The sequence below is a fragment of the Podarcis melisellensis genome, assembly GCF_964234715.1.
Source record: "Podarcis melisellensis genome assembly, chromosome: 7".
Lineage (NCBI taxonomy): Eukaryota > Metazoa > Chordata > Lepidosauria > Squamata > Lacertidae > Podarcis > Podarcis melisellensis.
The window spans coordinates 34,433,472-34,457,055 of record NC_138539.1 but is presented as its reverse complement, the minus strand read 5'-3'; the positions used below and the strand labels follow the sequence as shown (position 1 = coordinate 34,457,055).

At 40.9% G+C, this 23,584-nt stretch overlaps 1 protein-coding gene across 6 annotated transcripts; it reads left to right on the top strand.

Moving 5' to 3' along the window:
- Positions 1-4,650: 4,650 nt before the first annotated feature.
- On the top strand, positions 4,651-21,235 carry DNAJC5B (DnaJ heat shock protein family (Hsp40) member C5 beta). Of its 6 annotated transcripts, none has more exons than XM_081917652.1 (5): positions 4,651-4,816; positions 7,006-7,136; positions 12,097-12,310; positions 14,491-14,662; positions 18,931-21,235. In XM_081917652.1, exons 2-5 carry the CDS (start codon positions 7,030-7,032, stop codon positions 19,023-19,025), a joined length of 588 nt encoding a protein of 195 aa, XP_081773778.1. In that variant the 5' UTR covers positions 4,651-4,816; positions 7,006-7,029; the 3' UTR covers positions 19,026-21,235. The 6 variants fall into 6 exon arrangements, with proteins under 6 accessions (XP_081773778.1, XP_081773774.1, XP_081773777.1 ...); XM_081917648.1 differs by lacking the exon at positions 4,651-4,816 and adding an exon at positions 5,018-5,209; XM_081917651.1 differs by lacking the exon at positions 4,651-4,816 and adding an exon at positions 5,282-5,441.
- The last annotated feature ends 2,349 nt before the right edge of the window (positions 21,236-23,584 follow it).

Genomic DNA, 23,584 nt, shown 5'->3' with positions numbered 1-23,584 from the left:
TGGGGCCTGATTTTCTCAAACTTCTTATATTGTTCCTGTATTAGGTAAACCTACAGGGGTGAAGCACTGAGATTGGTATTGACAGCAATGTCATGTGAACTATGCAAATTAAATAAGAACACAAATAGCTGCAACAATACAGGAAACTCCAGTATGGATAAATCCACATTTAAAACAAAGCAAAGGCAATACAAAATAGACTCCGATTTGTCTAGAAATAAAATGAATGTCCCATTTAAAACACACCCCATCCAAAAAGAATCCTGAGAACTTTAGTCTGCTGCCACAGAGCTTCAATTCCCAGCACTATTAAGAAACTACAGTTCCCTAGATTATCGGGGGGGGGGGGCTTAAAATATGCTTTTAATGTATGGTGTTTGCACAGATTGTAGTGTATCAAAACCCATGTCTTGTCCCCCTCCATATTGGATCCTACATCTTTCTAAATAATAAGGAGCTAACATTTGTGGTATGTTAACACTCATGATTCTCTTCTTTTGACACACACTGGACATTACATTGCAAAGATATATTAACCATCAGACATAAATAATTTGCTACTGTACGACACCAGAGGGAGCTGTAGGCTTACAGAATGTACTTGACAGGTGGTCAATAAGCAAACCTTACAACATCATGTTTCATAAGGCAGCACAGAACTGTAACAACACGGGGCATCTTTGCTGGTTTATCCTCTCCAACTAGATTTAGGTCTGAAAAGACCAAAGAAAGGTAGATATAGGGTGAGTAAGCACCATTTGTGACATTGCACAACATTCCATTACTGATCATGGAGCATATCTGTTAAGGCAGAGGTCAGCAAACTTTTTCAGCAGGGGGCCGGTCCACTGTCCCTCAGACCTTGTGTGGGGTTGGACTATGTTTTTTTTTTTGGGGGGGGAATGAACGAATTCCTATGTCCCACAAATAACCCAGAGATGAATTTTAAATAAAACCACACATTCTACTCATGTAAAAACACCAGACAGGCCCCACAAATAACCCAGAGATGCATTTTAAATAAAAGCACACATTCTACTCATGTAAAAACACACCGATTCCTAGACTGTCCACAGGCTGGATTTAGAAGGCGATTGGGCCGGATCTGGCCCCCGGGTCCTTTTTTGCCTAGCCATGACATAGAGTGTAACATGGTGGTCCTCCCTTTCCCATTAATTACCTTCAATGCAGTAATCTCTGGAACAACAGAATAAATTCTAAGGGAATTTTACAGTACATGCAGATCATGAATGCAAATAGACAAACAGAACTGTACTGTCAAAGCCAACATGGAAGCTGAAGGGAGGTAAAAAAGGAGTTGAGGGACATACTGTAAGGCTGGAGCTTTCTTTTTTGCTTTCATTTCTGTGAAAGCAAATATCCAAATTAAAATCCCTATACTGGTTAAATTGTTAGAAGCTATTCTTCCACCCCACCCCTTTCCCTAGAAGGCACCCAAACTGTAAGGTTCAGACAAAATGACCCACTTTGTCTTGAGCTGAACAGAAACATCTCACATTGCTAAATAGCTTTGCAAATGTGGCAATGCATATTCTAGGAAGGGACAGGGGACCGCCATATGTTGTGGGACTCCAGCTCTCATAATCCCTGACCAATTTGCCATGCTGTCTGATGCCGATGGGAGATGGAGTCGAACAACATGGAGGACTACAGGTTCCTCGTCCCCAAGGAGAGAACTAACAATGGCCAGCGGTTGAAGTGCTACTGTTGAAATCTACTTGGCAATTGTATCATCTAGCCCTAGATATAGGGTGTGATTATCTAGTAGAGAGGTAAAGGCATTGTGTGTGTATCAACAGAAGTGTTTCCTTTATATTACAAATTCACAGGTTCCAGGAATGAGTTTTTGGGGGAAACCATTACTCAGATTATTCTCCAGTAATGATTTGCATTCTATTTCATTGCAGCAGACGTGAAACACATCTCCCTGTTCTTTGTGGAACAGAAACTACTGTTAATTTAACTCAGTATCTCCCTGGTCTTCTGGGAAGAAATTCCAAGTTTCCAATTCATTTTCTAAAGTTTCTTAGTCATCTTTAAAAAAACAGAGGACTCTAGTGCCTCTGGAAGCTGTGGACATGCTACCAGATACAAGTTTACTTTTAAATAAGCTCAGCAAGTGTATTAGAGGCAGACAAAACAGAGTGAAGGATGAAACCTAATCAAACTGGGATGTGCTGCACTTTTTGGCGTCATTGGCTATCATGCTATAGCAACCTTTATACTCATTAATGTTTTATTCATTATTTCATGGGCCTTCAGAAGGGATAGCCAATGGGCTCCTAGAGTAACAAAAAGTAACCAGACCCCACTGACCTGTTTAACCCCATATGTGAAGGAAGGAAGGGAGAAGAAGAGCACCCTTTCTAGAGAAAAGTGGTTCAGCTAGAGAAGTATTTCCCCCTTTGCTCTTGTCTTGCTTTTCTTTCCTTCTTTTTATTTGTATGAATAAGAATGTTTGTATAAAGGCATTAACTTGCTATGGTAATGTAGCAAGTTCTGATGAAGCATCCATACATATACTGGACTCTATTTTAGAAACAGGTATGTTTTTTGTACTTCTAGCCCTTAATTAAAAATGTAATAAATTTGGACTAAAGTGACAGTGATGTGTGTAGCTGGTCATGTAGATGTTACCTTTGTGTTTCTTAAATTATTTGTGCAGAGTATACTCAATAAAAATGATCAGAATAGGATGCTTATGTTTTTAATCTGTGCGAGTAGGGCCTAACATTATTTAGATTTGATCCTTTTCTGTATTAAAATGTAGAATAATGGATGTGACCATTTACAGTGCTGGGCATTTCTCTTGCAACTGTTTTAAAGCTGAGTTCCAATGCACATTTACTTGGAGATAAACGTCATTGAACTTAGTGTGACTTGCTTCTGAGAAAATGTGCAAAGGATCAGACTACGTGAGTATATAACACTGGATCTAGTCAACCTAAAGCCAAGAACCTTTAACTATATGTTTAGTTCCTGCTGAAATTTGAACTTGAGATTTCAATGTTTATTTTGGCTGGATTGTGACCTCAATTCTTGCTTTTACTCCTCTGAATAATTTGCATTAGTGTAGATAGCTAAACAATCTTTCTGTAAGTAGGTTAATGGGTTAACCAGTCCTGCACATAGGTTGCTTAAACCAAAATAAAATTGTGTAAGGTTGGTGCTGTGAAGCTCAATCCTATATAAATTTGATCATACATAAGTTCCACTGTATTCAATAAACCTTTAACCACATTAGTGTGCAGCATTACAGCTTGAACCTATGCATGCTTACTCAAATATAAATATCACTGAGTTTAATGATGCTTCCTCTAAAGCAAGCAATTCATTGCACACTTATCTGGGAATAAGCCTAAATAGCTAAAATACAATTTACGCCTGATGCAGAATTGTACTGTAGATGGTGCTGCCTTCAGGAGAACATACAGCAAATCTGCAAAATGGGTGACTTACCAAGGAAAGTGGAGCGCAGCAACCTTTAATTATTGTGTACCTGGTACTTGACAAAAAGTGTGTATAGGATTGTAGCTTTAGTGCCATGCAACACAATCCTCTGCCTGTTTATACTCAGAAGCAAATCCTATTGTATCCCTGGTAGTTGTGTTTAGGATTGCAGCTGTAATTACCTGTCTCTCATGCTTATAGTAGCATGTCATTTCCTACTAGCTTCAGAAATTTGAATTCTACTTTAAAGATAGTAAAATTAGCATTATGTAAGAGCATAAACTGTAGAATTGCATTTTAAATATAAATATGGGGAGTTTCATGCAGACGGCATTGTGAAGTTCACAAAAGCTGTTCTGTGTCACTTTTTATTGGTCTCGTCTTATTGCAGATGCTGTTCTCATCTGTTTTGTTGGGTGCAACACTAGTCCCCTTGAAACTATCATGTTAAACAAGTTGCAGACATATAATTCTCACTTAATAACATGCAATGCACCCAGCAACTTAATTATTAAGAGACCTGAAATGACCCCCTCAGGCCCTACAGGAAAATGCTACTGACATTATTTTAATTTAATAGGCATGATCTCTTGTGAAAGTTATTTCCTTTGGGTAAGTAATATATCAATAAGCCACAAGTGTTATCCATTCATATGTTTATTTCAATAATGCAGAAAGATGTGATGAATTATAAAATAACATTTTATTTCCTAGTAGAAATGAAATTGTTGTTCTTAAAATTATTAGTTTACTGTGATCCTTATGTAAAATTTGTTGGTTTGTGGAGAAAGCAGATAGCATATGACCATGGTTTATTATCTGTATGCAATAAGGAAATGTCATCATTACAATCTGAATCTCTAGCAAAACAGGGCCAAGTAAATAATGTATGAATTGGTGCAGGATACTATTTCTAGATGAGCAGTTAAGAAGAAGAAAAAGGCTAAGCACCAGTTTTATTTGAAATGGAGTACAGTGCTTAGCACAGGTTGATTTCCATGTGGAAAAGAAAGTAGAATATGCTACCGGTAATTTATTGTGCTAGTCCAAACAGAATCAAATGAAACTAATGAGTCAATCCCAGGCTCTGTAGCAGTTTTTCTTAGGATTGCATCCTAGGATTCCAAACCAGTGTGATGCTACAATGAATGGCCTTGCACTGGTGCCATAAGCAGGTTGCAGTACCCACCACTGCTGTGCTAGCTTTTGCCCTCAATACCCAGTGTGGTACAACTATACTGCATAAGAGCCTTTATGCTACACTGGTAGGCGTTGAGATGCAGGAAAAGTGTATGGTCCGCTCTTACTCTGTGAGGATGCTGGCACAACTGCATCTGAATTGACGGTCAGTACCGCCTCCAGCTTTTGGCAGCCTTCGGCCACAATGTCCTCTCCTGCTTCTCACCATAGATGCTTCTTGCTTGCTCATCCCCTCTGGGTCAGAGTGAGAGACAAGCAAAGAAACAGGCCACAATGTTGAAGAAGAGAGGCAGGTCTAGGGGTCGCTTGTTAGTGGGCTTCCTGCTGGGTTTTAGCCTTCAACAACAAGACAAATCCGCCCATGAAACGGGTTGAAGCAGCCTCCTCAGGTGACAGAAGCCCCCAAGGAAGTGCCCCTGTAGGTGCCCCCATCTCCTCCACTGCTGGTAGAGAAGTTGTGCGGGCATCTGTGCCGATTTCCAACAAGATCTCACCAAAAATCGGTGCCAATGTGGGCGCCACTTCTCTACCAGTGGAGGTGGGTGGTATGGAGGCAGTGCTGGCAGGTTGAGTCTTGACACTGGCCCTGTCAGGTAGCAGCAAGTCTTCTAATGAGGCTTCCCTTTCAGACAGGGAAAATCACATACATCTGCCTCCCTTACAGAATGCTAATTTAGCAGTAGCAGAGTGAGGCCCTGTTCCCACCGCTGTGCATAGCTGGTTCAGTATGGGTTGACCCTGAGGTACATTTTAACAGTTTGGAGGTTCAGGTGAGAGAAGGACCTGCTCTCTCGTGCCCATATCCCCCAACCAGGGCCAGCCTAGAACCATTTTGCCACTTGAGGCAAGATAGAAAATGGCGCCCCCACTGCCTTGAGGTGACTGGAAGGCAGCCTGGGGAAGCCACAGTGGGTGGCAGGGTCAGCGAAGGAGGAAGAGGCAGGGAAGGAGGAGGCAGTGGCAAGCAACAAGCACAGGAGGCAGCAAGCAGTGTGCTCCTCAGCAGAAGGAGGTAGGTTGATCTGGCACCTCTCCCAGCTTCTAGCATTTGTGCAACGTGAAATTAAATACACAGGTATCATTCTTCAAAATTCTGGTGAGAAACAAAGCTGCTCCCTCCTTAGAGTGCATTGCTTTGCCCTCCCAGAAAACAATTCTGTGCATGCCCGTGCACATGATAAAGCTTTATACCACATGGTTGCTTGCTAACCAGTATTAATGCAAACATGGTGAGTACGTTTTCTGTCACAAGTTCCCTCACGTGACCAGTGTGGTAAAGGTTTGGTCATGCTACTAACTGATAAGTTTGTTGCCTGTAATTAATAGTAATCTGTGGAATGTGTTATTGAGTGGGGAAGGTATTCCCCCCACCCAAGCTACAGAGTTTCATGGCTAGAGTGGCCTTTTAAGAAATGGCTTCTCTTCCCTTTTTTCCACCATGGTTTTCTGATCTTCAGAGTTCACGTTCAAGTTTTGTTTGTGCATTTTGAAACATTCAAACATCTGAAGCTTTTATGAGGTATTTTAAAATATTAGATGAAATTTTAGTGTACTTGTTGGTGTGTCTCTTAGTGAGAAACAACAGACGTTTCTTTGAAGTACTTTCCTGTGTGCCTTGTGCGATAAGGTGGCTTGGGCCGGGCATGTGTATAAATTGTCAATCTTTACCTTAAAGTGTAATGTGATGTGATAATTACATAGATCACAATCACAATGTAGGTAACTAAAGCAATAAAACAAAATAAAAATGTTGACTTTACATCTCAAAATCATTAGGGGACTTTGCTGGCTTGTATTCAACAGTTAATAAAAACACTAGACATGAGAACAGAATAACAATCCACTTCCCTAAACAAGGAACCAGGAAGTAGTGCTAAAACACTGAAGTAACGCATGGAGGGATAGGCAGGACTAGCATCTTCATTGCACAGCAACAGAAATAGTCACAAACTGGGTGTGGAGGAGCAGCAACCACATAATAGTTCAGTACCAGGCAAAATTCTCTGTATTAAAGCAGAGTACACATTTAGTGTTTTCGAGGCTACCAGCATGAGTTTGACCAAACTGCGGGAGGCAGTAGAGGACAGAGGTGCCTGGCGTTCTCTGGTCCATGGGGTCACGAAGAGTCGGACACGACTAAACGACTAAACAACAACAACAACACACATTTAGTACGCATTTAGAAAATGGGCAGCTCCCCACATGGCAAATTGGTTGGCTATATTCATTCACTGTGGAGTGTGAAAAAGCATATGCAGGGTATTGGTGCATTTTTAATTTTCATATTTTTCTTGAGAAACACTATCCCTGTGGGCATTCTTTCTTGCACATTAGATTTCTTGGAAATGCTTTAATAAGATGGCTGAACAAAGGCAGCGTGCTTTATCTACATCGGGACAAGCACTCTACGAACTTCTGGGTCTTGAGAAGGGGGCATCCCATGAAGAAATCAAGAAATGTTACAGGTATTTATAAAACTTCTAGCATAATCTGATAGTCATTTCACCACCTTCCCGTCTCAACACACACATATTCACATACATTATTATCAACCATCTTTAATATCACAATTAATTTTCATAAATAGCTTCCTTTTGAACTCTTTCATGGACACCAAGTTTTCAAACTATTCTGTCTATAGTTTTGTGGAATCTTGGGATGTTCAGCTTTGAAGCCTGCACATGCTTAAATTAGTTTCTCTCTCTCTCTGATGCAACTTCTACACTGTAAAAACAGCTGAGCATTTTCCAGCCCCCACCCACAACAGATATTCACTGCGACTTCTACAGCCTTTTCACACACCCACAAATCTTGCAAACAATGTGAACAATTAACATTCCACTGTTAAGAGAAGGGTGATTATTGATAACATTTTCTAGGTTGCTTAATGGCACCAGTGCAATAAAACATATACATGAAATAAAGGCACAGCATCAACACAAGTGCTTAATAAGAATAGTTTCCTAGCACATATATAAGCCAAGCTTAATTGCAGCTTCTGGATTTGTTACTTCCACTCACAACAAGGGAGAAGTGAAGCAAAAGCAATTGGGCAGTGTATAAATAAACCATGTTGGGTCAGCAAGATTATAGTGGCACGTGAACATGGTTCTTTATGTGTGTGGCAAGGGTAGCTAATGTACCCTTCAGTTATTGTTGGTCAAGGCAGATGGGAGTTGTAATCGAAAACATCTGGAGGGCACTGTGTTAATAATAATAATAATAACAATAATAATAATAATAATAATATTTATACCCCGCCCATCTGGCTGGGTTTCCCTAGCCACTCTGGGCAGCTCCCAATTGAACACCAATAACAATAATAAAAAAGCAACAACTTCAAACATAAAAACTTCCCTTAACAGGGCTGCCTTCAGATGTCTTCTAAAAGTCAGATAGTTGTTTATTTCTTTGATACCTGAAGGGAGGGTGTTCCACAGGGTGGGCACCACTACTGAGAAGGCCCTCTGCCTGGTTCCCTGTAGCTTCACTTCTCGCAGTGAGGCAACCGCCAGAAGGCCATCAGAGCTGGACCTTGGTGTCGAGGCCAGACGATGGGGGTGGAGACACTCTCCTTCAGGTATATTGGGCCGAGGCCGTTTAGGGCTTTAAAGGTCAGCACCAACACTTTGAATTGTGCTCAGAAATGTACTGGGAGCCGATGTAGGTCTTTCAGGACTGGTGTTATATGGTCTCAGTGGCCACTCCCAGTCACCAATCTAGCTGCCGTATTCTGGATTAGTTGCAGTTTCCAGGTCATCTTCAAAGGTAGGCCCACGTAGAGCGCATTGCAGTAGTCCAAGCAGGAGATAACCAGAGCATGTACCACTCTGGTGAGACAGTCTGCGGGCAAGTAGGGTCTCAGCCAGCGTACCAGATGGAGCTGGTAGACCTCTGCCCTGGACACAGAATTAACCTGCATGTTGGCTACTCCTGGTGTACAGTATTGCAACCCTTCCAACCTTTGACACTTACATAAGACATAGCCTGTCACTATGGCTGACCTTTTTAAATAAAACAGCAGGAGGTGTGTTTTCTTTCTGCTTCTTCTGTGAATTGCTGCACTCTCTTGTTCCTTGAGCAGATTTGTAAAAACTTTGTTCTCCAATGGTAAAATATCCTGAAGGCTTTCCTTGCTGGTCTCTACAGTTACATATATAGGTAACCATACGGGTAACCATATTTGTGGACTCCTACTTTTTAGTCTTGATGTTGTTTTCACATTGGAGGGGCACAAAGTTTCTCTAATCCCTAAAGGAGAGAGTTGTCATGGAAGAATGCAAAGTGAATTGAATTTTATTTTGTGTTGTACATGAATAGTGATGATTTACATAGCAATCTATGGTAAAACTGACAGTGGTGTTTTATCCATCTTTATTAGCAATTACAGGTAAAAACAAAGACTGCCTCTGAATAAAGTGGAAATATCAAAGGGATTCACACTTAATGGAATAGTTGTAAATACTTGCAAGACAAAATGATGAGTCAGACACTTGGATTTCATTTAATTGATCCTTTAACTTATGCTAATTTGATTCATGAATCTAAAAACCTGCTGCTGAACTAACCAGTTGGCAATGCACTATAATAATTCTATAATACCTGACTTCAAATTTCCTATTGTTATTAGTTAGCTTGGTTCTTGCCAGAAGAAAGCCACCTATGTTATTTAAATGTCAAAACCGTGGTGCTCTTCCAAAGGAAGAGTTAGCATTATTTTTCAGCGGCAAACTTTGTTTAATAGGTTACTGTAGATTGCTGGGGCACATTGATATATCTGCAAGATCATTTTCTCCTATATATACTTCTCCAATCATGTGAAGTGGGTGACAGCTAGGGAAGGGCTTTCTAGGTGTTGGTGCCCTGATTATGGGACAGTCTCTTCAGAGAGGTTCACTTGGCACCATATTTATGGTCTTTTCTGCATCACTTATTTCACAGCAGAGATAATGATGTCATCTTTTTGGGGACTATTTGCCAGTCTTCTACATGCCAAATAAATAAACTTTTCTCAAAGATAAATAAAGAAGAAAGAGGTTAAAGTACCGCATGCTGCCACTTTCATTGTGAAAAATTTTGAAATCCTTTTATGATCAAAATGTTGCAAAACAGTGAGGAAATTTTTGAGTTTCCAAAACGTTTTCATCAGACTGGATGTTAAGCAAAGTGGAAGCAGGGAGTAAGAAAACAAACTGGCTTGGGACTGAAGATATGTATTGGTCAAAAAATAAATTTGTTGTATAGTCTAAGAAAGGGCATGGCTAAGGAGGCTTTCATGAAGAGTACCTGAGCAGCAGAATTTGCCACTACACCCACTACTGCAGAGAGGAAAAAATTATTCATCAAAGCCTTTTAAAGCCATTTATCTTTTTTTAAAATATAACCTCATTTTATGATTTATGTTTGATTCTATATCTGTGCTATTAACTGTTTAGTACCTTTTCTGTCAGAAAGAACACATTTTCATTTTGCTTTTTATTGCATTTTTAATATTGTTGTGTGCAGAAAAAGTGACCTAAAGTAATATCTGAATTCAGCTCTCACATTTTAATTCTAAATAGGTGTACTTGGAAGTATGGTAAATCCTAATGGGTTGGAGCCAATGAAGCTATTGTACCCACAGAACGGTTTCCACTCCTTCAGTGGAACTTCCCCTTCCTTCTCCTCCTCATGGGCGTAGCCAGGATTTTTGTTAGGGGGGCAGTCTTTTGTTGAGGGGAAGAACCTCAGATTTGTATTGATTTAGCGGGGCACCTGCCCCCCCCCCCGGCTATGCCCATGCGCCTCCTCCCCCAAATATGTTGTAGGAGTTCTTTCAATCCTTCAGAAAGCCGGGGGAAAGAGGAAGAAAAAAATCCGTTGCATGAACAGAAGTTGCTCCACTTGTGCAAAATGACAAATGTACATTCAACTAACTGGTGTTTAGGACTGTAGACTAAACACCACTGATATTAATGGTTATCCATATCCATATTCATAACCATAATCACATAATAACTCCAGGGAGGAAAAGTATAGTGTACACACCCTGGAAAAAGGTGTCTTGCAAATCTGGAAGTTCACTCTGTCTCATATCATCTTTATGGTCCTCGGACTCTTCACCAGGGTTAACAAATTAAAACAAGGGGCACTATCTGGAATAAAGGCCATATGTTTTATGGAATCATATGTAGCTCAGTGGAGTGGAGTCCTTAGATTTAACCACTTCTCCAAATCTAGGATACTGAGTTGGTTCTTAGAGAGGTACGATCAATCACCAACACAATTGCTCAACTGCCTTCTAGTCAACACATCCTCACTGAATGGCTGAATAATTTTTACATATTTAAGGCTAGTTGTAATTTTTTGTGGGACCACAAAATCCATGGGCCGCTTTAATCATGAAACCATTCCTCTCTCCCCCTGCTTGCTGACATAAGAAGTGGAGCTTGAGATAGCTTGTGTTCCACAACCACTAGGAACTTGATTTCTGCTATTGGGGAGGGGGGAGAGATCAGGCCAGTGTCTTAGGTCAGTTCTGGACCCTCTGCAGGGCTGTGGGTGCCTGAACATATAAGTCCCACTCATATTTTTTTCCATCCAAGGGCTTACTTGGCAGGTATGTTCTGAGAGGATAAAGTTCCTGAAAGGGTGTATGTGGCTGATCTGTCTGGTTTCCTGGCAGGTCTTTGTGTACTTCATGCTTAAAAACAATCTACATTCTGGATTTTGGGTGAGTTGGGTTGTGGGTGTCACACAAGAACAAGGAACTGAGAAGTCAATCACTTCTACTGCCACCAGAGGGCACCTTCTAATTACTTGTTTACAATAAGTCAAAAGGTAGATTAGCCTTCCAAAATCTTTTTTTTAAATGTCAACAGTACAACAAATCTTATATAAGAAGCCTTTTTTGTTTGTTCATAGTGGGCTCCAATGATCTCTATATCCTGGTGCCACATGCAGGATCTTTCTATCCCATTGAATTCTGGCACGAGTTGTCAGAAATGTCCAAATGCCTTTGAACAGTCAAATGCATGCATGTATTCCAACATTACAAATACATGCATTTTGCAGATATTCACTATGTCTTCTGGTCAGTTCTTCACTCATATTACTGAAATCTCTTTCCTAACATGTGCCACTTATCCTCGAAGGATTTTTAGACTTCATTTAGACTAACAATCTACCATTATCTGTTCGTCTGTGAATAACAGTTTTGACATAGTCGAGCTGCTTGGATCCGTGCCTGAAAACTGTGGGTCAAGTGGCAAAGCGCTCAGACCCATGCTTTCTAGCACCGGAGAAGCAGAAGTGTGGACGAGCCCTTAATCTAGAATATGTAGCTCAAGAAAGAAATTTGCTTCCAAGTTTCTAATGTAATCTTTTTATCTTCATCTATTCTTGCTGTTCATCAAACTTTTCTTTATCTTTTCTTGCCTATTTAAGGAAGTTGGCCCTGAAATATCATCCTGACAAGAACCCTGATAACCCAGAGGCTGCAGAGAAGTTTAAAGAAATCAATAATGCTCATGCTATACTAACTGATGGCTCCAAAAGAAACATATATGACCAATATGGATCGTTAGGGCTTTACATCGCTGAACAATTTGGTGAAGAAAATGTCAATACATACTTCATGCTTTCGAGTTGGTGGGCAAAGGTTAGTACTTGAATGCAAAGGTGGTTCATCTTAGCTCAGAGTATTGACTCAGAGACACAGAACATTTGGTTTTGTTTGGTCTATTCTTCCTTTTGCAGCTTTCACAGAACCTGACAAGCTTTGCAGAGTTCTAGTAGGTAAGTCAATCTAAAACAGGTTTCAGTATCGGGCTTTGTTGAAATGGCTGGTGCATCTCAACTGTTTCAACAAGTATTATAAAAAGTATAATGAAGGACGCTTTCAGGAAAGTGCTTATTAAAGGATGTTTCCTTGTCCCTTTCATTTACTAATTAAATATGCTACATGCCACTTTTATCGCCTCAAGACATTAATTATATCTGAAGCTGGAGCTCCAGGTTAATTTTGACTTTCTTTTCAGTAATGACTAAATGAAAATGACTCATAGCTCAAAGTGAAAAGTCCTCTTGGTGTGACAACCAGCTAATAAGTTATTGCAGTAAAAACTTAGCCCTATTCTGGGCTATATATGGCATAGATTATGTGGAAGCAATAGTAATACATAACACCATGTACGATTATGGCACACCTTGGGTGCCTTGTGACGGACCTGGAAATAGGAAGTTGAAGATGTGGGGAGCAAGGGGAACGGAACGGTACAAACTGAACTGAGGGAAATGAATCTTGCGTCTTGAATGACATCAAAGGCCTTACTCATTTGGTTTGTTATGTAATTGTAAGAATTTGGCATTTGTGGGTGTACATATCACAAACATTAGCATTTGAATTAGGGCATGACCAAACGCATTAGGCCTAAGGCATTAAAAAATGTGCCAGATCTCACACCTAATGTGTTATTCTTGCAGCTATTTCTAGTTACAAAGTCTTTGGGCCAGAAGAAATTGTTAATTTAAATAGAACATAAGACACATGAGACTTGCCATTTTGCAGAAGAATGAGTTTTCAAATGAATATTATGTCATACATTTATTTTTACTTCCATGAGCTATCCTCACACTTTGGTTTTACCAGATTACTCTCATGAGGGGATTCCACTTTACGGGTCTCCCAATCTTTTATAGCCACATGATTGTTAGCTATTTGCATATGCAACTTTCCCCACCATTGAGAAGTGGTCATAGGGAGAGTTGCTGAATTTCTGCCTACAATTCAGTTATTAAAAATATAAAGTCTTTAAAAGGCATCAGTTCTAAATATAATCAGTTCCAGAACTGTCACAGCTGACACTTCTTTCTATTAGCACAAAAGGATTCACTTCTCCCTGTTTCCATTCTGGGTATTTGTTGTTTAATATGGGTAGTATTCAGCTAAGGAAAGTAGACCCATTGAAATTAAGGGACAGAACTTAGTCATGTTCATTAATTTCAGTGGGTCTTCTCTGAGTAAACCTAAGTTGAATAATACCTTCATGGGCCAGATTCACATACCCAGGTCTGCTAGCACAACATGGCTCCCCCTCCCCCCGCCCCAATCCATTCTGGAGTATTGGGGAAATCTGCAGAACAGCACATGGGAGGAGAAGAGAGATTGTTCCATCAAGCAAGCAGAAATGCTTGCACTGATAGAACAATCTCCTTAGCACTATGTTGAATTCCACCTTGTATCTTTGTTCAAAATGTGTTCTTTTATAAATAAAAAAACTTGTAGATAAATAATAATGCAATAATAAACCATTGTGGTTGTTTTCTCCATAGCTCCATGAGATCCTGCCAACCGGGGCTAAAATTTCATCTAGTCTAGCATTTTGTTTTCCACAGTAAAGACAGGTGTTTAGCCAAAAAGAAGCATAAAAAGAAGCTTTCAAATAACATAAGTATCCAAGCAAGTCATCAGTTTACATGCCTAGTCCAGTGTATCTTGTCTTGTTTTATCCTCGTTTGGGACATGCGCTTGTCTTAGTGAATTGGCCAAAATCAATTCAATTGGCCAAAATCTTTTTTTTTAATGACCTACTAACTCTATATTCAAATATGTCACAAATTACTCACATAAATATGGGTGGAGGGTATGGTCAAGGGCTTCATCAGCCTAGGGCCTAGTCATTAGTACCGTCTGTGGACTTATTTACAAGGCTACTCTAGACCAAACACTGGGCATTTGCACAACACAAGTGAACAACCATGTGAAACACAGTTGTGGGCATTAGGTTCCCATTCCTATATCTGAACACATTTCCCTTCCTCTTTTCCGCTTCCTCTAAGGGCCTGTTTGCAATCTGTGGCCTGTTGACTGGCTGTTACTTTTGCTGTTGCTTGTGCTGCTGTTTCAACTGCTGCTGTGGAAAGTGCAAGCCTAAGGCACCAGAAGAAGATCAAGAATTCTGCTTGTCTCCAGAGGATCTAGAAGAACAAATTAAGACAGACATGGAAAGAGGTGCTTATTATTATGGGGATGTAGATATACTATTTAACAACAAAAACAACAAAAACACTGTTATTTTCTCAAATACATACCCTGGGGTTTCACTCCAGCTGTTTAGCTTTGATGGTGTTAATTTGAGAAAGGATACTAACTTGAAGGAAGTGTTAATTGAATTCCTCTCAACCTGCTGTACAGGTTACTTTAAGTGCCCAGTGGTGTGTGGCTGCTTGTTAATGTCACTGTTAATCTCTGTGGGTGTTTGTTCCTCTTTTCAAACTAAACATCTTTAGGAGGTTAATTTCTTCAGGCATAGGTTGCAGCACTGCCTTTGTGACTTTTTCTGCTGCAACCTGGTATAACCTTTTTTTCTTAAGAGAGTTACTGTGCCTTGGTTGATAAGAAGCAAAAGTTCAGCAGGTGCAGCTCCCCTACTCATGCTCAAAAAGCTGTACCTGTGGAATTTATTTTCCTCATGCACTTACAAAACACATGATGTTTCTGACAGGCAAAAAGCTGAATACAGACTCTGATTTTCTCAATGTTTGGAAGCAAGGAGCTTTGCTGTAATGTATTGCTGTGGGGAGGCTGCTGAATTAGAGGGGAAACACTCACCCACCCCAGTTTGAGATGACATTTAACACTGTGCACATTTTCAGTGCTTTTGTCCTACCAACAAGAGTGCTATAAAATGAACGCCATAGAACCTGTTAGTTAGTTAATATTTTTTTGTAAGAATTGCTTTTGCTAGCTAAGAGGCAAATTGGATATTATAATGGGGAAATGTGTGGGGGGGTGAGTTCTCAAATCATTATTTCCCTTTTAATACTAATAAGCATGCTGAGGAAAGGTCATGTGTGAGGGAAACTCCACAGGTAGGACCTATAGGATTGTATTGAATGTTGTACACACATAGTTCTGCTGATGGAACAGGACTTCTGTTTCCTCTCTTCCCCCTATGTGCCCTCAAAACTGTGCTGGAGGGTCCCCCAACCCCCTGGAGCTGATTTTGGCGTTACGCTGGAGGTGCTGAAGTGAACAGGAGAGGAAGAAACTGTTGTGCCAGTGGAACTGCAATGTTGGATATTGACTGCATGCTTCCCCCACAGGTGTCTCTTGTGCAGTTTTAAAAACTGTTCTCGCCCCCCCCCCCCGGTCAGGCTCTAAAACAAACATGAACCTGGCTAGGGCAGAGGAGGCCATTTGCAGGAGAGCTTGCAGAAAATGTTACACAACACTGCTGCCTGTCCCCTGCCGTACATGCCTCCTGGGTTCCCCATTATTTCAACAAACATGTTAGGACTACATTTCCACTAAGTCAGCGTCTTGTTTCTGTTTTCACCATTATTCCATTGTGACTCAGCAGTCATGTTGCTGAGGGGAGTGAGAGCTCTTCTACATAGCTATCCTAAAGCTGTCTCTTTTGAACTGAAAACATGCACAACAACTTAAAATCTAGCACCTGCCTGGGATATTTCATATTACAGGAAGAACAGGCTGAAAGAACCAGGCATAGTAAAAAAGAAAGAATGGGGCTGTGTGACAAAGATTCCCAAGGAGACTCTGAGCCTTTCATTTCTTCTGATAATATTGAAATGTATTTGCTGCAGCTTCACAACTATATGGGGGCTACCCTTTCTGCATTTCAAGCAGCAAATACATTTAAAAGCACAGAGACTTTTTCAAGAAAAAAGGAAGTGGAAACATTAACAGAAGGATGAATTAAATGACCACCAGAACTTTCACAGCATTGATTCTGAGATAATAAATATGGAGAGGAGGGGGAAGACCAAACACAAACATATTCAGATCTCAGGCTATTTACATAAACATGATGGAAATTACAGTGTTTCTTATTCCAGGAAATCAGATTTGTCCACTCTTGTCTACATCTGAACATGTAATAGCAAATGATTCTGCTGTAAGGAAGGAGGTGTCATTTCAACTGAAACGGGAGTTGAAAGAAAATGAATTTTAACCAATACAGGCTGATGATGGCAGAAACAATGTACTTGATTGAAAATGGTGAACCCTTTGCAGGATGCTAAGAGACCTATCTCTTTACCATGGGATTTATTCCTGGGTGTGAGGACTGGCCATTGCCAATTTGCATCTATGTTTTATTCATTTATGCAGAATTTCAATTGCCTAACAATGAAGCTGAGATAAAGCAAATGTAGACCAGGTGGCAATTTTAATTTATGAGAAATTCAAACTTGAATGTCCTCAGAATTCAAGTTCAAATCTTTCTGAAATCTCAAGGATGAATTCCTTTAGGGTAGGAATGTTCTCTGCCATGAGATTCAGAAGACAGCTATGACATATGTGTGGTCAAACCTTGCCCATCCTGGCAAGACAGCCAGAGGGGGACTGGCCAAATGGGCAGAGAAGCTGATTAATGCTTCCTTGAGAATGGGAACTGTACACTCTAGTTTGAAAACTGCAGTCCTTCATCTTCAGCTGAAGAAGCCTCCCCGAGGTCTTACTGTATTGTACAATTACCAGTCAGTATTCAATTTTCCAGTTTGGAGAAAATGTGCTTGAATGTGCATTGTGGTGACACAACTCCAAGATTTCCTGCATAAAAATGATCATCTTGAACCATTTCAGTCTAGCTTCTGTCCTGGTTTTGACAGTGGAATAATCTTGATTTACCTAGTGGATATTCAATCTATGTTACGAAGTAGGGCCCTTCCAAACTGGTGTTTTATTGCAAATGTATTCTGTAATACAGTATGTTTTTGACACATTAGTGCATTAGCAATGAGTTTATTCTGCTTCAGTTTGTTCTACAATGCTGCCCCAATGCTATGGCATTATTGCTGTCCAGAGGGGCCATAGCTCAAGAAAAGCAGGACAAAAACAAACCAGAACATTTGTAATATTAAAAATGACAGGATTTCAGCAGGAAGTTGTGGGACATGCACTGATTGAAAATGAAGCAGTGTGATTGTGCCAAAACATTTGCAGGTGCAAATAGCCTTGAAAATGAGATCGTGTGTGACCATCCCAATAACATCATGAGCATAAAGCATCATGGATGTACAATTAAAAGGATGTCTGCAGGGGCCCCTAGAGATGATGACTGGATCCCTGATGGTTCTCGTGAACCTCTAAGTAACTTTTGATACTATCAACCATGGTATCCTCCTGGCTCATCTTACTTGGTACAAGATTTTATAGTATGGTTGGTCCTTCATGGAGAGTAGTGCTGGTGGACACCTGTCTGGCACTATGGTGTCCCTCAAGGTTTCATTTTGTCCTCTGTGCTAATTATCATTTACATTAAAATTCAGGGAGGAATCATCTGGGTCATGCCTGTCACTGATATTCAGATGGAGTATAGTACCATCTCCTTACTGTCTTGGTTGGGGAAAGCTGTGGAGGTTCTGAATTGTTGCTTGAAAGCAGTGATGCAGATTGCTTGTGGGTAAATAAATGGAAACTGAATCTGGACAATTGTTCTTGGAGTGCTTCCAGACATAGGGCTCTTCATGCTACTAAATAATTGCTGTAAGTTACATGCTGGCTGGGACACAGGTGGCGCTGTGGGTTAAAGCCTCAGCGCCTAGGACTTGCCGATCGAAAGGTCGGCGGTTCGAATCCCTGCTGCGGGGTGCGCTCCCGCTGCTCAGTCCCAGCGCCTGCCAACCTAGCAGTTCGAAAGCACCTCCGGGTGCAAGTAGATAAATAGGGACCGCTTACCAGCGGGAAGGTAAAACGGCGTTTCCGTGTGCGGCTCTGGCTCGCCAGAGCAGCGATGTCACACTGGCCATGTGACCCGGAAGTGTCTGCGGACAGCGCTGGCCCCTGGCCTCTTAAGTGAGATGGGCGCACAACCCCAGAGTCTGTCAAGACTGGCCCGTACGGGCAGGGGTACCTTTACCTTTACCTTTACATGCTGGCTAGCTGTCTGTGGGACTATCTGGGAGAAGGGGGAGTACATGGAAACATCAGCAGAGATTAGGGGTTAACTGAGGGCCGGGAAGGAGTGGATCTTTCAGCTCCTAAATAAGTTTCCAGGCTCAGTGGCTTCATTCATCTAAACTCCAGCCTTTCTGAAATGGACTTCATTGTTGTCCTCTCACTTAATGTAAGAATTTAAGCAACTGCTTACTTCTCTCCTAATGGGACTTTAAAACGACTAACCTTGGTTGACTTGTGCCTATATACGATAGCTGTCATAGGTGGGCAAGTAGCCATTCCTGGCTGAAGGTCAATTTTCCATACCTTGGACAACAGATCAGAGAGACTGCTAATGTTTGATTTCTCCTTTGTTTTAGATGGGGAAACTCCAATTCTGCTTCAGCCGACAAATGCAACTGAGAAAACCCAGCTTATTGGAGACAGTCGTCGCAGCTACCGCACCGATTCATAAACTAGAAGCCATTGGAGTCTGACGGTCACCAAAGAAGTTACGGATTGTAAAGTACTGTTACAACATTTTCATATATGGCACTAGGACTGCTGCACTCCTGTGCACACTTAGGTGGAAACAAATCCCACTGAAGTCAGTTGAGACCAGCTTCTGAGAGAACACGCATAGGATAACACAGTAAGAGCTTATCTGAGCAAATCAGGTGTGTTTCTGTACATGTATGCAAGGAATATAAAGTGGGAAAGAACCATTTTTTAAAATGAATATGCGTGCTAGAGATATCAGAGATATAGAAAGCTGTTCTAGTGTCATGTGTGAAAATGTCCCTAGTCTTCTGCATAATTGCACTTGATTTGTACTTTAGACAGAGGTGAGTTGGACATAGTTTCTTCTTTAATCCTAGGAGTGTTAGAACTTACGGCTGGTCCACACTTCCATTTGCCCTGCTGCTTCCCCTGGGAAAACAAACAAACAAACAAACAGAAGTGTGTACGAGCCCTTGGTAGACCTGTCAGATTCTTTCTGTAGTACAGGACTTCAACCATATGAGCCTTAGTGTACTCCCCCCCAACCCTAAAATCTTTTCAGAGCCATTGTACATTTCCCCCATCCTTTTAGTTACTGGAAAGAGGAACCATTGTTCCATTTGGTGAGTATATGTATGTGTAAAGTGAGATGTAAGGCTTAAATGATCTTCTCATCCATGGAGGATCATTGTATGATTCAGCTCCTTAGAAGAAGGACTAGGCACCAATTCAAGTAATACATAAAACTGCTTTCAGGTCTGCTGGGGTTCAGTTCTAAGCAACAATTGACTTTATTTAGTGTCCAGTTAGAGACTCCCAGTAGACACTGGCAACTGTAAATAGTTCAAAGATTGTCTTATTTCTCTTCACCAGATGAAAAGCCTGCTCTATATCCATGTTCTGGGCATGCATGGTCCATTGATGGATCAGCAGGCTACCATCTTTACTGCAAAATAAATTGCAACTAGCAATCCATAGTTTTCAACCCTGTATTCACACTTGATGCATGCATGGCAAATGGGAAGTAACAGAATTTACACATACACAGCTGTGCTCACAGAAACATCCATACAGCCCAATCTGAAGTGTGTTTACTCAGAAGTTGAATGGTTTTTACTCCCAGATAAGTGCTCATAAGTACACAGCCCAATCCTCCTATTGTGCATAATCTATCAATTTCAATTTATCTGATGTATGTGAGCAGTCCATGTCATCAGTGGTTTTGTTTTACCCTAGGACCTAATTAATTAATTAATTAATTAAGGGCTTCATGTTCCTTAAAGAAAATCTCTAGCCATTAGAATATCATAAATTTCAGATAGCGAAAAGGAAAAACAAAAAAAAACAAAAAAAAAAAACCCAAGTTGCCCAGAGATAGTGAGAAACCTAGTAAAGAGGCCATTCCTGGAGCATCCTACTTCTTAGGGAGTGGGGTTGAACCAGCCCTGCTTCTATGACCTATATGTAAGAATGCAAACAAGCACTGATTAACTGTGAACTGATAGCTGAGATTTATTTTGCAATAGAAGAATATGTAGTTCAGTGTACATACAGATGTTTCAGTTAAGCTGGACTGTGCACGCATGGAAGAAGAGCATAGAAGCAAGTGTTTCAGTTGATGAATTCAGACACAATCATGGCTGCAACCTTGTCCACACTTACCTGAGAATTTACATGTGAATTTGGTGAGACTGGCATCCAAATAAAATGTGCACAGGATTAGGCTGGAAACTTGTTATTCATTTGAAGAATGGAAGGAATCCAGAGCAGGAAAAAAGCCAGAATACTACCTTGAGAACAAATGTCGTGATATGTGTGGAACCAATCAGTTGTTACAGTTGCAGTCTTATCGTTTGTAAGAGGTCAAGAATAGGATGCATTTTTGATATTCTAAACTCAGTATTTGATATGTTAGTTATTTGGCAACATCATTTATCATTCATCACATAGCTTGGCTTGTTTGTTAATCATCTTTGTTGATGTGTTCACTATTTCAGAAGCACATCAAGTGACTGGTAACAAATGAACCTTGCATAACTGGAAATATAAAACAAGTTGTCTCCATTACATCACTCTATACTTCTGAATTTGTTGCTGTACTCATTTCAGAATGTACTGTGTACACTGATGTTGACTTTTGCTGTCCAATATATAACATGAACAATAAAGATTGCAAGAGTTACACATGTACCAACTGTTCTTTCCCCCTGCTGTGAAACATATTAAATATACTTATAAACGTGAGTCTCTTCCTCTACCTGTTTCAGAACATTATCTTGTTTATGTTAATGACACTATTTCTCCTTGAGTTTCAAAGCATTTTTGAGTTCTTCGTGCTTTCGACTGTTCAGTTCTCTGCTGCCTTTTGCATCCCTTCTCTCACAATCTATGATGTCTACTGCTGCCTCTTGTTATGCCCTTTCTCATTTAGACTCATATGGCCTCATTTGATTTCATATTCTTTGTTTTGCTGCTTCTCAGCCTTGGTTGTCTTCTTCCTTATATTATTTTTGTTCCTATGTTGGAGCCAGTCAAGACCTCTGGTGCAAATCTTATTTTAAATTTAAGTCAATTTTAAATTTGCAGGCAAGGATGCATGAGGGGGTGTCCTCTCCCCAACACTATAGAACCAAGCATATATTAGGTGCTTTACATAAGATACCGATTTGAAAAGAGGAATAACTGCCTAAAATATCCAAACTGCCAATTTTTAGAAGGTAGTTGCCAGAGCAACTTGTAAAATGAGGTAACCATGTGCAGCAATGAATTGCTCAAAATAGCTCCCAGTTTACAAACAGACTCAACCCTGTGCAAATTATGGTTGGTGAGTGGACAGTGGACTAGTGTTGTTGATTAAGGGGCAGCTAAAAATCACTCACCTATAACAATGGACTTCTGTATTATTGGGAAAAGCAATGGACAACTTCAGAGCTTAGCTGAGCCCCAGGGGTTTCACATCTGGCTTAAACTGTATTCTCTCCTAAGGAACTTTTGTTTACGGTGCGCTGCTTTCTCCCAAGGGCCAAACTAGACAAGTAGTTCCCTTTACATAGCTGGTTTTTAAAATAAATGGCTAGTGTGCGTGAAGATCAGACCAGATGGGAACCCTTTGCCCTGACACAGCCCTAGTTGGAACTGGACGCACACACCACACCTGCTATTCACAATGGGAGGAACACTACCCAAGAGTGGCCACACCATGCCTAGTCTAGTCCCATGGCAACCTTTTTCAACCTAGAAACTTCCAGACAATTCTGGACTACACTTCCCATCAGCCCCAGCCAACATTGTCAAGGATGATGAGAATTGTAGTCCAAAATCTGTGTAGGACACCAGGTTAGGAAAGGCTGACCCATGGCCTGAAATTCAGAAGAGCTTTTTAACTCTGCCATCACCAGTGCAAGCAATTGGGGCAAACCTCTCCTCCATTTCCTTTCCCTCCACATACATGGTCACATGAAGTTCATGAAAAGACTCATGAACCATATGAAATGAAAAATGTCCTTTTAAAATCATTTTTAAGGATGCAGCAAAACACCACATTTTTTCCAGTGCCTGTAAAAGTTTGCAACTAAAAAACCCGATCCAAATTTATTTGGCAAAATAAAAACATTACTGCCCCCAAGCCCCCTTGTGCTTGTTTTATAACTCTGTCCTAAAGATAAACCAGCTTGACCAGAAATTTGAGCCTCTGCAGCTGAAGCTCAGATCATATAGGTATTAATCATAGGCAGGGTAAGTGGAGATCAGCCCAGTACCTCCACGAGCAAAAAAAGTGAAAAGCCAAACAATGAACCCTAGCGATAAATAAAATAAAATAAAATTCCACAAGCCACTTACTTGAGCTCTTAATTGATTTAAATAAATCGTTTTGGATTGATGTTTTCATTTATACCACGTGGTTAACTGGGAGAGAGTGCGTGCGTGCTGGGACGAACCATAGATGGAAATTTTTGCTGCCACCTGTAAGCTCAGCGCTGAGGAAATCTGCTCTCTGCACAGGCTCAGAGGCACCATTGCTCACTAGTCCGGGGCCTAGCTCTGCTTCGACTTAAACGTCGTTGGCAAGCGAGATCAATTTAAGATCCAACGCACTGAAACAACACGGCGACCATTTCTGCCGCTAACGCTATTTTCTTTCCCCAAAACTTACCCGTAAATTCGGTTCCGTGAATGACCTCTTCCGAAATGGAGATGCCATTGCATTTTGTTATAAAACAGTTAATCTGTGCGAGGAGGGGAAAAAAACGTGCCTCCTTCGAGCCGGAATCGAACCAGCGACCTAAGGATTTCAGTAGCCGAGCACTCCTACAGTCCTCCGCTCTACCAGCTGAGCTATCGAAGGGACTTGGCGAGCAGCTTGTCGGAGAAGCTAAAGAATGCATGCTAAAGTGGCTCGCTGTAAGCCGAAGTTAGGACTGCATGTAGGAAGCGCAAGGTGGCGCTGGAAGTCGCAGGCGTGCACGAGTTGCAAAGGCTGGCGTTGCTCGCGGGCTATGAATGCGTTCTCTGGCATCGTGCACTTGAAACTCC